Here is a 16,967-nt window from a genome sequence, read left to right as displayed (position 1 = left end):
AGAACATATGAGCATGTCCAAAAGATGATAATAGTGAAAATGAGGATGTTGAGATGGATTTGTGACATATTTGGAGAAATAGAATTAGTAGCGAAGATATAAGTGACTTCTATGGTGGACAAATTGAGGGAGACGAAGTTGAGCTGCTGAGATGATTTAGACTTGTAAAGAGAAGATGATTTAGAAGGTGTGAGAGTTGACTGTTATAGGTATGAAGAGGGGCAGAGGTAGGCCAAATAAGTATTTGTGAGAGGTAATTAGCAACAAGACATGATAAACCTACAACTTATCGATGACATGACTCTAGATAGTGTTGGGTATTTGCCCTGAGTTTCTTACCATAAATGGATTTTCCTTTTCCTAAACGAAAAACATTAAGTCTCCATATTTGGCTAGTCATTTTCTTGTTGGAGAAGGGATAGGACTCTATAAATAGAAGCTCGTTCTGTCTAACTTAATCAACATTCACAATGTAGTCCTAGGGGCTTTGAGAGTTTTGGTTAGAGGGGAGAATTTGTGGGACACAAGTGATACGAACCTCTTTGTATTCCGAGTGAATTAGGTGAGATATTTCTCTCTATATTTTGTATGCTCATATTTATATAGTGGATTGCTCATCTCCCCTGTGGATGTAGGTCGATTTTTGTGTCTTATGGTATATTTTCGTTTGTATTCTTACTCGTGGTCTTTCAAGGTTTACTTTGTTAGCTTCCGCATGACATCTAATTATTTCGGTCCTAACAAATAGGAGGATGTAAATGTTGAGGATTAGTGTAAAAGGTTAGCATACACAAAACCCTCCCAATCCCCGATTATGGGATTACACCGAGTCGGTTGTTATGTAGGGTATAGTTTTGCCGAATTTATTAATTTATGTATTAGTTATTTTCATCTTCTATTACCTATAAAATAATACACAAACTCGCAATTTGTACATGTTTTAATTGTGTGAAACTGTTAACTAGCAACCAAACATCGTACTTTTAGGCTTCTTTATTTTCGTTAAAACCATTAATTATAATCCTTAAGTCAATTACTAGTTTACGAGCTTGATGAACGTAGAACATCCTGAAGAATAGAATTAGTAAAAGGTGAGGGGGAAGGAAATCAAATCTTTAATCGATCTTGACACATTAATAATTCTTAAATGAGTGCATTATAGTTCATACCATGTTCAAATTACTAGCCTCAATGCTATGGAACAAAGGATTATCACGAACACCAGCTTAGATGATAACACATATATGACATATCATAACAATATTTCCTTCGAAAAATTCTATCTACATAAGTATCTATTACATAAAAAATGATCCATATAAGAAAAAATGTCTCTTCTCTCTTGTTTGATACTATTAAGCTTTTGTTATACATTATATTTGATGTTCGTCCATGAAAACCAAGAATCTTGGAGTGATCATTGCTACGTAAAGCTAATTAAATCCGGCAATTCCTGAGGTTTAACATGTACATTATTAGTCGAGCTAGTAAGTTCCGAATAATCTGCAAAAGGATTTATTCTTGATGTAAATTTGACTATAGCAGAAGAGTCATCACCACCATGTTCTTCATCAAAAGTCTCCCAACGATTAGTAATTATCGTCTTTAATTTGGTTTCAGACTCCATCTTTTCGTAAATCACAATGTCTTGATTGATTTCATCAATCTTTTCGGATGTATCTGAAGCCCCCTTGATGATTTCTTCGAGTTCTTTGATTTCTTCATTTGGGATTTGGTCTACTATTGGACATATTTCAGCATTTCTCACCCCGATATCTCTGTTAAACTCGAAATATAGAGACAATTCTACAGCTTGTATATTCGCCTTTTTCATGATTTTAAGAGCCAATGTAGCTTCAACTTTACCAATTACGTTAATCCTTGATAAAACACGAGCAATACCAAGGCAAATCCTGCTGTAAACATCGAAAATCTCTGTCACAACGCAATCCATAGCTTCAAGAATAAGAGGGACAATAGTAGAATCTGATAAAGGCCTAATCTCAAGTAACATATCTAGCAACGTCTGCAATTTTTCGAGCAAAACAAGATCCTGAACCATCGAATAATTCTCTGTTTCTTCATTTTCAAGATTTTGCATCACCATGTTCTTGTTCAATTTCACCATGCTTCTTTTCTCCTCCATTTCCATGAAGAGAAAGTAAGATTTCTGATCAAGAAACATGAAATAAGCACGAATGAACGCGTTTATCCCCTGCATTTCAATGTTTCTTGAATGTCCATCTTCGAAATTAGAGAGATCAAATGTCAACCTCCCAATTCTTTGGACACAAGGAAGCCTAGTGCTATATAGACCATGCATTAATATCAAAACCTTAATTGCAACAACCCAACTCTTTGTTTTTTCTGTTCGAATAGATATAGCCCAAATGAGAGGCTTAAGATTAGTCGATGACAAACGAAGCCATCTAAATACGCGATCAACATTCTTCATGTTCATGGAGAATTCATCGTGGCTCGTAGCTTTTATAACAGCAGCCTCGATGTCTGGATTCCGGAGAGCTGTACGTCTCGATAAGCTAGCAATCCATACGCTATTTTGATCTTTAAGCAATCCGGAAACCTTTCTCCATAGCCTCATTGCTTGTTTGATATTCCTTGCTCTGTTTCCCCTGTTTTTTCCTTCTTTCTCTTGATGTTCTTTTTCTTGTTGGAAGAGTTTTTTGTGGTGGAATTCTTTTTTGTAGTTTTTATTATACATTATTATTATTATTTTCTTTCGTTTTAATTTATTTATATTTTGGATGACTCGAAATGTAACTTTTATTGACTTAAAGGTTTAATACACAAATAATTGTTCTATGCAAAGTTGATTTCTCCTTCACTTGCTATAAACACACACGTAATAAACGCTTTTAACTGTTGATCACATACTTATGTTAATATTTGACTTAACTGATATGACTAAAGTGCGCGTCAGGAACGCTTATAAAGAGTGTTAATACGAAGATTTTGACTAAGAAAGTCTAAAATCTAGAAGAAACAAAGAATATCAGAAATTACTAAACCATGCAAGCATTAGGTGTCAATTTAAATATTAACCTTAGCATAATTTTAAATCCATATCATTTAGATATGCAATTAACTTCTTTTTTTTCCCCTTCAATTTGCTAAACTATTATAATAAAGAAAATTCATTATGTACTGAACTAATAGTCCTATAACATATCCAGTGAAATCTCACAAGTGAGGTATGAGGTCTAACGGAGTAGAGCATAAACACACCTTACCACTAAACCACATGAATAACTTATTTTACCTTGTTTCACCCTTACCCAGAGGTCCCGAGTTCGAGCCCTGGGTATGGAGAAAATCATGTTGGGAGCGCCACCCGCGAATGGGCCCTGCATTGTGCGATCCGGATTTAGTCGGGGCTTCAATGTGGGCTCCGAACACCGGGTGGGAAACAAGAAAAAAAATTATTTTACCTTGCATATAGTATACACAATCCTTGACTAAAGTATTTTGAATCCCAAGAAACTCCTAGCTTAAAATTTCTCTCTATGTGCTGTTCAATTTGTTTTTTCAAGTCACCTTTCTATATCTGAGTTTTTTTAGTCCCTCTTTGACTTTCCATTTGTTCCTTCAAAAGTGATTGTATGAACAATTCAATATAAAAATAATAGTAGTGAATCTATGAACAAAAATATGGATAGCATTGATGAGAATAGATTTGGGAAGTTTCAAGAAAAGGGTGTTCATTTTCTTGAAGAATCAGCATCCCAAATGAAAATGGACTGTAATAAGGGAAAGGAAATAGTTGTATTTGAGGATCAAAATGACGAAAACAACATATGGGTAGATAGAGATTTTCTTAAGTTAAATGAGTATAAAGGGAATTCCTCTAAAAGGGTAGCTGAGAATGAGGAAATCCAGGTAGAAATTAGAGAAAAGAAGCTTAAAGGTGGAATCTTGGATCTTTCCTCTAAAAGGGTAGCTCAGAATGAGGAAATTTTAGTAGAAAATAGAGGAAAGAAACTTAACGATGGAATCTTGGATCTATCCTCTAAAAGGGTAGCTGAGAATGAGGAAATTTTGGCAGAAATTAGTGAAAAGAAGCTTAAAGGTGGAATCTTGAATCTTTCCTCTAAAGGGGTAGCTGAGAATGAGGAAATTTTGGTAGAAATTAGTGAAAAGAAGCTTAAAGGTGGAATCTTTGATCTTTCCTCTAAAAGGGTAGCTGAGAATGAGGAAATTTTAGCAGAATTTATAGGTAAGAAGGCAAAAGATGGAATCTTGGATCTTTCCTCTAAAGGGGTTCTTGAGAATGAGGAAATTTTAGCAGAAATTACAGATATGAAGGCAAAAGATGGAATCTTGGATCTTTCCTCTGAAGGGGTTCTTGAGAATGAGGAAATTTTAGCAGAAATTACAGATAAGAAGGCAAAAGATGGAATCTTGGATCTTTCTTTGGCTTTGCCTACTACTAGCAGTAGCAGGAGTCTACAATCACCAGAACCATCAAATAACAACACAAGGATTGGGTATTTCAGGAATGGCTCCTTGTCGTCGTGCTATTCCCATCCGTTTTCCCACAACCTTAGCTACTCACTTACACTGAGTTCAGAAGATGATAGTGAGTATTCCGGGGAGGGAATTAATTGGTCCGGTTTTAGCCAGTTTAGGAAAGTTGAAGCAGGAGATTGTACATTGCCAGGTCATCCTGATGGAAGTAGATTAGCTCTAAGTTGTAAAAAGGTCAATAAAGAAATATGTGATAATGATACTGATAGGATCAGTAGCTCGGATAGTAATTCGTTTTTCCTATTCGAGTTGCCTGCTAGACCAGTAATTGATGATCAATCAGGTGATTCGAGAATCCTTGGAGAAGTAGTTTCAGAGTCTGTTCCTCTTATGGCTCAGATTATGCAAGAGCTTCCTGATGAAACAGTCGAATCAACAAAGGAATACTTGAGAAGCCTAATTGCAATTCCTGAGAATAAAGATTTGTTGGTCAGCCTTCAGAAAAGGCTTAATGGGAGATCTGATCTTACCTTTGAGACTCTTTCGAAGTGTAACAAGACTCAACTTGAAATTTTGGTTGCCATAAAAATGGGACTTGGAACCTTCTTATCTTCCGAAAACCACCTTCAAACCACTGAATTGATTCAGATTTTTTCTCTTGAAAGGTGTCGAAACATTTACTGCAAGAGACTGTTACCTGTTGATAATTGTAAGTGCAAAATTTGTTCGAAAAACAAGGGATTCTGCAATGTATGTTTGTGTCAAGTATGTTTGAACTTAGATTACGCCAATGGTACTTGCAGTTGGGTAGGCTGTGATCTATGTGTGCACTGGTGTCATGTTGTTTGTGCTTTACAGAGAAATCTTATAAAACCAGGTCCAAGTATCAACGGTCCATCTGGAACAACTGAGATGCAATTTCACTGTCTTGGTTGTAGTCATTCTAGTGAAATGTTTCGGTTTGCTAAAGAAATGTATAGATGTTGTGCAAAGAACTGGGACCAAGAAATCCTAATTAAAGAGCTTGACTATGTTCAAAAGATTTTCCATGGGAGCGATGATTTTAAAGGTAAGGAGTTGCATGCTATAACTTATGGACTGCGGAACAAGCTAGAGAAAAAGATGATCTCACCTTCAGACGCCTGCAATTTCATCTTTCAGTTTTTTAAATGTGAGTATCAAACCAAACCGTATACTTTCTAATTTCAACTGTTAGATTTTGTGTTATTGTCCTTTGGCACGAGATATTAAGTCTCACATGTCTACCATTTCACTACTAAGGCATCTTGAAAATGAATCGTATTCCATGAATATGATATCCATGTGGTGTAATGTATGCAATATATGACAAAAGTGGATCTATTGATCGTTCATGTCATGTAGGCCAGAGTTGTACATATGTGCCCTATTTCATACGATCTATGTGGTACGTTGGAACTAATTCTTGTTATTAACAGACACAGATGGCTTGTCACATTTTCTTTCATCAAGTTTTCCGGCATCTATCCCTCTTGCTGATAAATCTTCCTTCTACATCATGAGCTCTTCAAGTAGAAGAAAAGCTACGATTACTGTTGATCATCATCGTCAAAGTGATGCCAAGGATTTGTCTAAGTCTGATAAAATGATCGAGGACGAATGTTCAGTCATCAAAGAAGTATGAGCTCTCCAAGTGAAAGAAAAAAATATGATAGTTTGCAAAGCATTGTGAGGATCAAAGAAGCAGAAACACTGATTTTCTAAATATTTTAACTTCACCATTTAAATGTATGAACTTTGTGACGAGCAACGATTCTTAGACCATTTCAGCCATTCTTAGAAATAGTATTAGATTTCAAGCAGGGCAAATTTCAGATTGTAAAGGCTTGCAGGGAGATAGCATCAGTGGCAGACTTAAAGCTGTGGAATTCATCACTGAACAGACTGAATAACTTGCCTTGAGGTTGATTTTCCTGTTGCTAGTCTTTGTGTTATCATCTGTCCCCTAACTGTTTTGGTACTGTTGTGTCTTTCGGTATGATCCATGTTGTTGCCACATTTAGTGTCTTTGATGTTATAACAAGTTTCAAAAGCTCGTTTAGTAGTTGGATAAGAAACAAATTATCCATTTATTAATTTTCCGTATAATTTATATGACATTTACATAGATAGGAAATAATTTATCCATGTATAAAATTAATACGATGTTTTGATTGATAATGTATTAAAAACCCGCATAACTAATACATGTATAAGCTATGAAGGAATCTATGTATTATTTTATGCAGGATAGAAGATGGAATAACTAATAATACATGAATAACTAATTCCTGCATAGTTAATAAGTGCATAAAATAATACATAAACTCAGTCATAACTAATCTCTACATAACTCTAACTAGTTACCAAATGAAGCAACTTTCTGTTTTTCCTTCTGCTAGTTTAGTCCTTTTTGAGAAATGAGTGATATGCACCTATTTGGCCTTTGTAAATATTTACTTTGGTATCAACAAATAAAGGAAAATGCTGAAATATGTCATTAAATTTTGAGAAAAGACTTATTTATGTCTTTCATTAAGAGTTTGCCTCATTTATGCCATTTTCATTTGAGAAAAGGTTCATTCATGTCGTTATTTATCAACTCAAATGACATAGATGAAGTAATGAACCAAATTTTTAACGGATGGAATAGATGAGCCTTTTTTCCTTAAAAATGATTTAATTAATGACATGACTGAATCATAATTAACCACGTGTACAAAATGGTTTTGCAAAATCGAAACTGTTTTCAGTTAACAATAATGATATGGATGAACCTTTTCTCAAATGGAAATAACATAGATAAGCCAAATATTTAACAAAGGACATAAATGAGTCTTTTCTCAAACTTCAATGACATATTTTAGCTTTTTTTTAGTAAATAAATTTACTTGTTAAAAAGAAGACGAACCATTGATCAAACTCAATACATCAACTTGAGTTTGAGGTGAATGTCAAGAATATATTTTAAAATATTTTATAATAATTAATTTCTTTTTTACTTTAGGATCTAACTTAAATATTTGAATATTTATTGTCCTTTCGAACATTTAAATTAGATTCTAAAGTAAGGTTGGAATATGTAACCGCTGTAAATCTCAAATATAATGATAAAGTGAAAATTGTTCCCAAGTTAATTTACCTTTTTTGTTATCAGTAAAAAAAATAGCAACGAGTGGTTATGAACTGATTTAAAGGAGTTGTATTTTTAGGATATACTAAGATTTATTTCATTTACAAAAGAAAGAGAAAATTAAAAAAAAAAACTTTTAATTTAAGTTTTAGTTGTCTTATACTTTCTCAATTTCAATTTGTTTGTCTTAATTGTCTTTTTAGTCCGTTCAAAAAAAATGTTTTTATTCTTTTCTCTAACAACTCTTTGAGTTTAAATTTTCACGTGACATGTTTAAACACAAAATTAAAGGACATTTTGAAACATTCTACATATTTTAGTTTAAGATCACAGCAATCAAAAGTCTTATTTATTTTTTTAACTTTGTATCAAGTCAAAATCACACAAATAAATTATTCTTAAGTTTAATACTTAACTAGTAGTATTTCATTAGTCTGACTTTTTGTTTACTCTTTTCTAGAAATAGAAAATAAAAATTAGATCAATTAGATGTTGCCACCTAGCAAGATTTCCTCTTATCTTCTACACCTCTATCCCAACTTATGTAACACATTTCATTTTTCGAGAATCAAACAATTTAAGTTTGACCAGGAATTTGCGCATGAAAATTTTAATTTCTTTGAAATAAAATTTAAATATTTGTAAATAGGTAAAAAGTATTATAAGTCACAATAATTGTCAATCTAAAATATTTAATATATGAAAAATTTAGAGTTAAAAGATAGACTTGTTTGAATCTCAAAATTTGAAATGTCTCCCATAATTTGGAACAGATAGAGTTCTTCATATGTTCCATGCAAAATAAATACTATGTCAACAACCTAAAAACTTTGAATATTATTTGGATGAATTGTCAAAATCTTAAACAACTATTGATCATTAGTGGAGCAAAAGCTACTGGAGGGATCCATCCCATTCCCCACCTGCACTCAATGAATTCTCACTCATTTTACTTTATTTTATCTTCTCACTGTAAGTCAGATTCTTCATTGTTTCAATAATAATTTGTGGCTTGGAAAACAAAAAAAAAAAAAAAAAAAGATGACAAACAGCAGAAGACATGTGCAACATTTTGTTCATGTAATTCTTGTTATTCTTCATTGTTTCAATGCAGGATTTTGCACAGAAGTAGATAGTATTAACAGCACTCAATCTCTGAGAGATCCCGTGATTTTATCATCCCCAGGAGGCGTCTTCAAGTTGGGATTTTTCAGTCCACTAAACAGTACTGATAGGTATGTTGGTATTTGGTATAATTTTTCTGTAACCACTGTCATTTGGGTGGCTAATAGGGACAAACCTTTAAGAGATTCTTCTGGGGTTGTCAAGATATCTCGTGATGGAAATGTCGTTCTTACGAACGGAGAGGAGGAGATTCTTTGGTCATCAAATGTTTCAACCTCTCAGGTAGACTCAATTGCCCTTCTCCAAGATTCTGGGAACTTTGTTCTTGTAGATCATCTGAACAATATGAGCACAACATGGCAGAGTTTTGAACATCCTTCTGATACAGTTGTCCCTAAAATGAGAATAAGTGAAAACACAAGGACAGGGGAGAGGGTAGAAGCAAAATCTTGGAGAAGCTCTCGGGATCCTAATATTGGAAACTTCTCTTTAGGAATAAGTTCTGGATTCATTCCTCAGCTGTATATATGGAAAGACAGCCGTCCCTATTGGCGAAGTGGTCAATGGAATGGTCAGTTCTTCATCGGAGTGCAGGAACTGTATGCTGTGGCGTTTGATGGATTTAGTCTAGTGAACGAACGCCAAGGTTTTGTATATTTTACTGGCCCTGTTTCTTCTAAATTCATAACCAAATTTGTCATGGATTGGAAAGGGAACATGGTTCAATCATATTGGGATGAGAATGAGACAAACTGGAAGATAACATGGTCAGTTCCCAAAAACGATTGTGAAGTTTATGGAACGTGTGGTCCATTTGGAAGCTGCAATTATTTTGAGTCACCGATATGTTCTTGTCTGAAAGGTTTCAATCCAAAACATAAGGAAGAATGGGAAAAGGGGAATTGGACTAGTGGTTGTGTTAGGAGGAGGCCTTTGCTATGTGAAGTAAAGAATAACACAGGGGATTCAAGTAAAGAAGACGGATTTCGAAAGATGAAGTTCATGAAATTGCCTGATTTTGCAGAAAGGTCATATACTATAGAAGAAGAATGTAGAAGCCAATGCTTGGGCAATTGTTCCTGCATAGCATATGCATTTGACACAGGTATCGGCTGTATGTTGTGGAGTAGCAACTTGATTGATATCCAGCAACTCCAAATCTGGGGGAAAGATCTCAATTTTCGCGTGGCACATTCAGAGCTTGGTATGTATACTGGCTATCTACTTTTTTCAGCCAGTATAGCTTATTCTGTCATTTTAGATATCATGGACTCAATTGGATTCCATGTATATACTTTAAGTTGCTAACTTCTGTGAAGAACTGATATTTCTTCACCTTTTGTGTTTGCTCTACATGTAGATCATCATAAAGACATAAAGAAAATTGTAATCCCAGTGATCCTTGGTACGCTTACACTCTGTGTTTGTCTGTTCATTTACTGTACAAGGGTGGCCATATGTAGAGGTAAAACAGGCTATAATTTTTTTGTATTATACATTTAGAAGCATTTTGTTGGCTATAGTTAACTTGTATTCATGCTGATATTAGGAGTGAAGACAAAGGAGGTAGTTTCACTTGGTAACAAAAGTCCAGTTCATATGGAAGAATTACCAGTCTTCAGCCTCGATACGCTTGCAAATGCAACATCCCAATTCCATGAGGATAACAAGCTTGGTCAGGGCGGTTTTGGTCCAGTTTACAAGGTACGAGTTTCATCTCTCTCGATCACTTCTCAAATTTCAAGTCACTGAAATTGGTGCTTTGACCCAGTGAGGAGGTGTGAGAGGTTGACAACAGTGGGTTTTAGGTAAGGTAGAGATAGGCTGAAGAAGCATTGGGGAAAGGATTTTAGACAGGACATGGTGCAGCTCCAGCCTTCCAAAGAAATGACCTTAGATAACAGGTTATGGAGGTTGCTGATTAGGGTAAAAGTTTAGTAGGTAGTTGAGAGTTGTCTCGTTTCCAAGGGGGATAGGAGGATGCGTTGTACCTTCCTTGTTAATATCAGGAGTACTAGCATTTGGCTAGTAGTTGCCTGTCTTATGACTTTTGTTACTTACGGTGCTTCAGTTATTGCATTGCTTGGTTATCGTTATTGCTCTTCTTTTGAATGATATGTTATGTTTTTTCTTTATCCTCTTTACTTCTATTTTTTAGCTTCTCTGATATTCACTACTTGGGCCAAAACAGCCTCTCTACCTCCTTGAGGTAGAGATAAGGTCTGCGTACACTCTACCCTCCCCCCTCCATTTTGGGACTACATTGGGTTTGTTGTCGTTGTTAAAATTGGTGATTCTTTTTTTGGTAATAACTGTGAAATATTACCATTGCAACAACAAGAACCATTTACAGAATTACGGAGCATCCAGTATCCCCACCCCCTTCTAGGAAGGTTGCAGCAAGTATCTAGACCTCAAGCAAAAACAAAAAATCAAACAAGCCTCACCAACAATCTAGTTACAAATTCTAGAGACTAAGTTAGTTCATCTATAAGCTCTTTTGGAGTAGTGTAACATATCTATCCTCTCCCTAATCTCCCTTTGGATCTGTGCTATAACAAAACTCGTATTTACATGTATGTTTCTGAAAATCTTCATGTTCCTTGCTCGCCAAGTGTGATAAATCATAGCGCCATAAATTGCCGCAGCTACTTCCTTTTGGAACCTCTTCCATCTTCTTCTTTGGAACCATTGTGGATTTTGTATTACTCCCCTCTGTTGCAAATACAGGCCTGACCATGTAGAGAGAGCGACCCTTATTTCCGATATCCAGCCACATCTAGCAAGCAAATGATTCTGAGTCTCTATTTCATTTTCCTCACACAAACAACATGTATGGTCATCAACTGAAATGTTCAATCTGGTCATTCTTTCCTTGGTAAGCATTCTATTCTGGGAAGCAATCCATAGGATCATTCTATGCTTTGGCAGCACAATTGAATTCCATATAAGCTCTGCTTCTTTCACTCTAGGCAACTGACCAAGTAAAGCGATATAACTCTTAGAAACTGAATAATTACCAGAGGGGGAGAGCTGGTACGTTCCCCTACTATACCAATGAATCATCTGCTCCTTTGGTGAGTTCAGCTTCCTCCAGTACCAACTACTGTCCGCAGATGGACAATGATCCCATATTTGTGCACCATCCTTTATGCAAATTCCATGAACCCATTTAACCCAAAGTAAGTCCTGTTTTGTAGCCAATTGCCATAACAATTTTCCAACAGAGGCAATATTCCAGCTCTTGCAGCTTCTAATGTTTAGGCCACCACATTTCTTGGGAGTACAGATTTTTTCCCATGCTACTAGCATTATTTTTCTCTTCTCAGCAGTTTTCCCCCACAGATAATCCCTACATTGCTTGTCTACTTCCTTCAATACACTTTGAGGTAGTATAATCACAGTCCCCCAAAAATTATAGATAGAAAATAGGACAACATTTATGATTTGAAGTCGACCAGCATACAATAGTTGTCTAGAATAAGTTGTGATCCTGGAGGTTATCTTTTCAACTAACTGGTGACACTCCATTTTGCTCCATTTCTTTTAGGACAAAGGTAGGCTTAGGTATCGTATAGGGAGTGTTCCTAAAGAGAAGCCTGTTCTGTCCAAAATCTCCTGCTTTACTTCATCATTCACTCCAGCTAGAAAGATATTTGATTTCTCTTCATTTGCTACTAAACCAGATGCATTGCTAAAATGTGTGAGAGCTTCCTTGCCTCTGGAGATAGAACCCATATTACCCTTACAAAAAATCATTAAATTGTCAGCAAAAATTAAGTGAGTCAGCTTAGATGTTTTACACATAGGATGAAATTGAAAGCTTGGCAGTTCACTCATCTTCCATTACCAACACAAACAACAATGGTGACATGGGATCTCCCTGCCTAAGACCCCTCTTTCCTTCAAAGAATCCATGCCCTACTCCGTTCACTTTGATAGTAAAAGTAGTAGATGTTACACACGTCATGATTAATTGCACAAAATATACTGGAAAGCCAAACCCCCTCAAAACGTCCTCTATGAAGTTCTAGCTATTCATGTCATACGCTTTCCTTAAGTCAATTTTCATAAGACATCTTGGGGAAATTTTCCTGTTGTAGTGCCTCAACAGATCATGGCAAATCAATATATTGTGGGTCAAGGATCTTACAGCTACAACGGCTGCCTGGTTCTCAGCCACAACAGTAGGAATGATTTCCTTTAATCTCATGCATATTAGTTTAGAGATGCACTTGTATAAAACATTGCAACATGATATAGGCCTAAACTGGCAAGCATATTGGGGAACAGATACTTTAGGGATCAGAGAAATAATTGTGGAATTAACTTGTCTTAACAAGTTTCCATTGTTGAAAACTCCAATACAACATTTGCGACTTCATGACCAATAACACTCCAAGCTTCTTTGAAGAAACCACTTCCATACCCATCTGGACCAGGGCTCTTGTTCCTGTCAATGCTAAACATAGCTAACTTCACATCCCTTTCAGTAAAAGGCTGAACCATGTCTATTTGTTGGCCTATGGACAATTTAGGACCATTCCTTAGGACGTTGGGACATGCCCTTGTCCTGCAGCTCCCGTTTGTCCCCAACATATCTTGATAGTAATCCACAAAAATTCCTGCAATCATTTTATGGTCAGTCTGGAGAACATCCTGACTATCTTTAAGTTGGGTCACAGCCTCTTGCAACTTCTTATGCTTGATTATGGAATCGAAATAGCTAGTATTGTCATCTCCTAGCTTTATCCAACTAGCTTTACTCCTTTGCTGCAAAAATACCTCAGCTAAATACGAAGATCTTCTAAACTTCTTGTGCAACTCTTTTTCTTGCTGCTGTAGTATTAGATCAGTGGGGCTACTCTGCAGAGTTTGTTGAACTTGCTTCAATCTATCTCTATCTTCATCCGCCTCTGTTAGAATGTTCCTAAAATGCTGATTATTCAATTGTTTAAGACTCTTCTTCAAACACTTAAGCTTCTTCACCACTTTAAACATTTTACAACCTGGAAACTGTTTCAACCAACCTTCATTTACTCTAGTCAAAAACTGAGGGTGAGTAGCCCAGACATTGCAATACTTGAAAGTCTTTCTAATCGGTGATTGTCCATGTATAAGGCTAATCTTTGCTGTACAGTGATCGCTTATTCCTTCTGGCAAAAAAGTTGCATTGTATGCTTGCATTTTATCTAACCATTCTGTATTAACAAACACCCAATCTATTTTGGAAGAAACTCTAACATCCCCTTTGTCATTCCGTATTAACTCTGCTCCCTTGGTGAGGAAGTTCCAGCCAGCCACACATATCGACACACTCCTGAAAATCTAGAACTTCTGTCAGGTTTACTGGATTGCCTCCAATTCTATCATCCATATTCATTACTGCATTAAAGTCACCCATTACTAACCATGGACTATTACACATACTACTAACACTTTCCAAATATGACCATAAATTTTTCCTCTCCTCTCTGGTTTTTAGTGCATATACAACAGTTAACGTAAACTCTACTTGCAAGGATATGTTAAGCACCATACAAGTAATAGCTTGAGCCATACCATTCGTATATGTCACCTTGAAGAAATCAGGTCTCCAAGAAATTCAGACCCTCCCATTATAGTGATATTGCAAATTTGTAACATAATTCCATCCTCCAAACATTCTTGCAACAATTTCATCAATCCTGCTACTCTTTATTTTTGTTTCTAATAATCCCACTATCCCCGTACTTTCCTTATTACATAGGAGTATGACCTCCTTCTGTTTGTTAGGGGCATTCAAACCCCTAACATTCCAACACAAGATACTATTCATTCCCTAATGGAGGTTGTGGCTGGCCTCCCTCATTTCGAACTGGACTTCTAATCACCTGTTTACTTGGTACATCCTTATCCAAGGTCTGGAATGAATTCTGTTGTGGTGTCGTATGAACTGTTGCTTGTTGCCTCTGTTTATAGTGTTGCTGTTTGTTTTTCGGGGTAATCCAGCCAGCTGTGCGAGCCTCTTGTACACCCGGTTGACCAATCTTCTCTTTTCCTTTAGGCGTTCCACCTTCTTGTGTTTGTACAACCTGTTGTTTATTTTGTGCACCCTCTTCCTGAGTCGAATTTGCATCAAATTGGTGATTCTTTCTAGGGGAAATTGGAAGATGGGAAAGAAATTGCAGTCAAAAGGCTTTCAAAAGCCTCTGGGCAGGGGCTTGAGGAGTTCATGAATGAAGTGTTGGTGATCTCTAAAGTCCAACACAGAAATCTTGTTAGACTCTATGGATATTGTATCGATAGAGAGGAGAAGATGTTGATTTATGAATACATGCCAATGAAAAGCTTGGATGTGTTTCTCTTTGGTTAGTCCTTACTCTTGAAAGCACTTCTTACAATGTCGATGTATGCATGTTGGATCCTCCAAACGTACTGCATTTTTTGGAGGACCCGACATGAGTACATCGGCAGCTTTTAGAGAGTGTGTGAGCAACATTGCTCCACATTTCTTCTGAAGCAAAGTTAATCCCTTGTTACTATTTTTCAGAAAATTTAGCAAGTTCTCTGATCATCTTCTCTACATTCTATGTTCATATTTGACAAACATCTAGATGAAGGACACCGAGGCATTTTGGATTGGAGGAAACGTTTCACTATAATCGAAGGGGTTGGTCGAGGACTCCTTTATCTTCACAGAGATTCAAGATTGAAGATAATTCATAGAGATCTAAAGCCAAGTAACATTTTGCTCGATAATAACTTCAATCCAAAGATTTCAGATTTTGGCATGGCTAGGATTTTCGGATCTGATCAAGATCAAGCAGACACAAGGAGAGTAGTTGGTACTTAGTAAGTGATCATTGATCCATATATACCATAGTTTGCATAATTTTCTCCAGTAAAAAACCGCATCATACATATATATTAACTAAACAATTTTTACACGAACGTGATGACATTTTTACAGTGGATACATGGCCCCCGAATATGCAATGAAAGGAAGATTCTCTGAGAAATCTGATGTTTTCAGCTTTGGAGTTCTAGTGTTAGAGATCATCAGTGGCCGAAAAAGTACAAGTTCTTGGATTGAGACATCCTCTTTGAGCCTTTTGGGATATGTAAGACTCATCTTATATGCTAATATTCAAAACACTACTCTTACCAAAAATGCTTGTACTGAAATACTATGCAGTCAAACATTTCTATAATAACATCGTTTGTCCAGATACTTTTTGGCTGCTACAGTGAAATGCTATTATAGAAAACATAACATACAAACTGGTTCCAAGGAAAATTTCACCAATATAGTGAAGTGTTGTTATAGTGCTAGGAAGACTGTTATAGAGAGGCTCGACTGTATGTACCTTATATTTTTACATTATGATTGGTAGAATTACTTTTGCTGTGCTATTTATGCATCAATAAGTTTGATGATCATCAACTTTTCACTGTTTTCAGGCATGGATGTTATGGAAAGAAGAAGATTTATCAACTTTTATCGATCCATTCATATTGAATCCGAGCACAGAAATGGAGATCAGAAAATGTATGCAGATTGGTTTACTGTGTGTTCAAGAATTTGCTGAAGACAGGCCAAGTATTTCATCTGTTCTTGTCATGCTTACTAGTGAAACTACAAATCTTCCTGCACCATTACAACCTGCTTTTACTGAAAGACATGAGAGCAGAGAAACTACGTGTACTTTGAACAATATCAGTATCACAAACCTTACTGGTAGATAACATGAGCATATGAAATTACCTTTTTAACATATGCACAATTGTCATTGTACGTCATAATCCATCTGTCTCAATTTGTATGACACCTTTTAATTCTAAGACGTTTCAAAATACTTGATGTCATTATTCATTTCTCGATTACATGTTAAATATTCATGTTCAATCAAAAATATCATAATCCATCTGTCTCAATTTGTATGACACATTTTTAATTCTAAAACGTTTCTTAATACTTGATGTCGTCATTCATTTCTCGATTACATGCTAAGTGTTCATGTTCAATCAAATATCATCATCACAAGTGTAGTATGACTTTGTGCACTAATTTCATTCTTATAGAGTAAATCAAGGTATACAACAAGTGCCAGTCAAGTTAGGACGCAATCAAATCAAGATTAACGATCAATGAAGTGGGTGCAAACTTTGAAATCATGTTGAAGTTTTAATTGAGATAAAAAAAAAATTTAGGTAATTTCTTATT

General features: G+C 35.8%; 3 protein-coding genes across 6 annotated transcripts; 2 read left to right on the top strand and 1 right to left on the bottom strand.

Moving 5' to 3' along the window:
- Window positions 1–1,423: 1,423 nt before the first annotated feature.
- LOC125856246 (putative clathrin assembly protein At1g25240) lies at window positions 1,424–2,691 on the bottom strand. Its single transcript, XM_049535780.1, has one exon. It carries the CDS (start codon window positions 2,600–2,602, stop codon window positions 1,424–1,426), a length of 1,179 nt encoding a protein of 392 aa, XP_049391737.1. The 5' UTR covers window positions 2,603–2,691.
- An 834-nt stretch (window positions 2,692–3,525) lies between these two features.
- LOC125855506 (protein OBERON 3-like) lies at window positions 3,526–6,557 on the top strand. 4 transcript variants are annotated; one of them, XM_049535229.1, is made up of 3 exons: window positions 3,526–3,925; window positions 4,169–5,656; window positions 5,943–6,557. In XM_049535229.1, exons 1-3 carry the CDS (start codon window positions 3,658–3,660, stop codon window positions 6,146–6,148), a joined length of 1,962 nt encoding a protein of 653 aa, XP_049391186.1. In that variant the 5' UTR covers window positions 3,526–3,657; the 3' UTR covers window positions 6,149–6,557. The 4 variants fall into 4 exon arrangements, with proteins under 4 accessions (XP_049391186.1, XP_049391185.1, XP_049391184.1 ...); XM_049535228.1 differs by having other exon boundaries at window positions 3,526–4,087; window positions 4,250–5,656; XM_049535227.1 differs by having other exon boundaries at window positions 3,526–4,168; window positions 4,250–5,656.
- A 2,113-nt stretch (window positions 6,558–8,670) lies between these two features.
- On the top strand, window positions 8,671–16,491 carry LOC125856244 (G-type lectin S-receptor-like serine/threonine-protein kinase At1g11330). Its single transcript, XM_049535779.1, has 7 exons — window positions 8,671–9,965; window positions 10,122–10,226; window positions 10,311–10,465; window positions 14,901–15,111; window positions 15,358–15,595; window positions 15,714–15,864; window positions 16,205–16,491. The coding sequence occupies exons 1-7, from the start codon at window positions 8,678–8,680 to the stop codon at window positions 16,487–16,489; spliced, it is 2,433 nt and encodes an 810-aa protein (XP_049391736.1). The 5' UTR covers window positions 8,671–8,677; the 3' UTR covers window positions 16,490–16,491.
- Window positions 16,492–16,967: the final 476 nt, after the last annotated feature.

Source organism: Solanum stenotomum, chromosome 2 (genome assembly GCF_019186545.1).
Source record: "Solanum stenotomum isolate F172 chromosome 2, ASM1918654v1, whole genome shotgun sequence".
NCBI lineage: Eukaryota > Viridiplantae > Streptophyta > Magnoliopsida > Solanales > Solanaceae > Solanum > Solanum stenotomum.
This window is presented reverse-complemented; position numbering and strand designations above follow the sequence as displayed.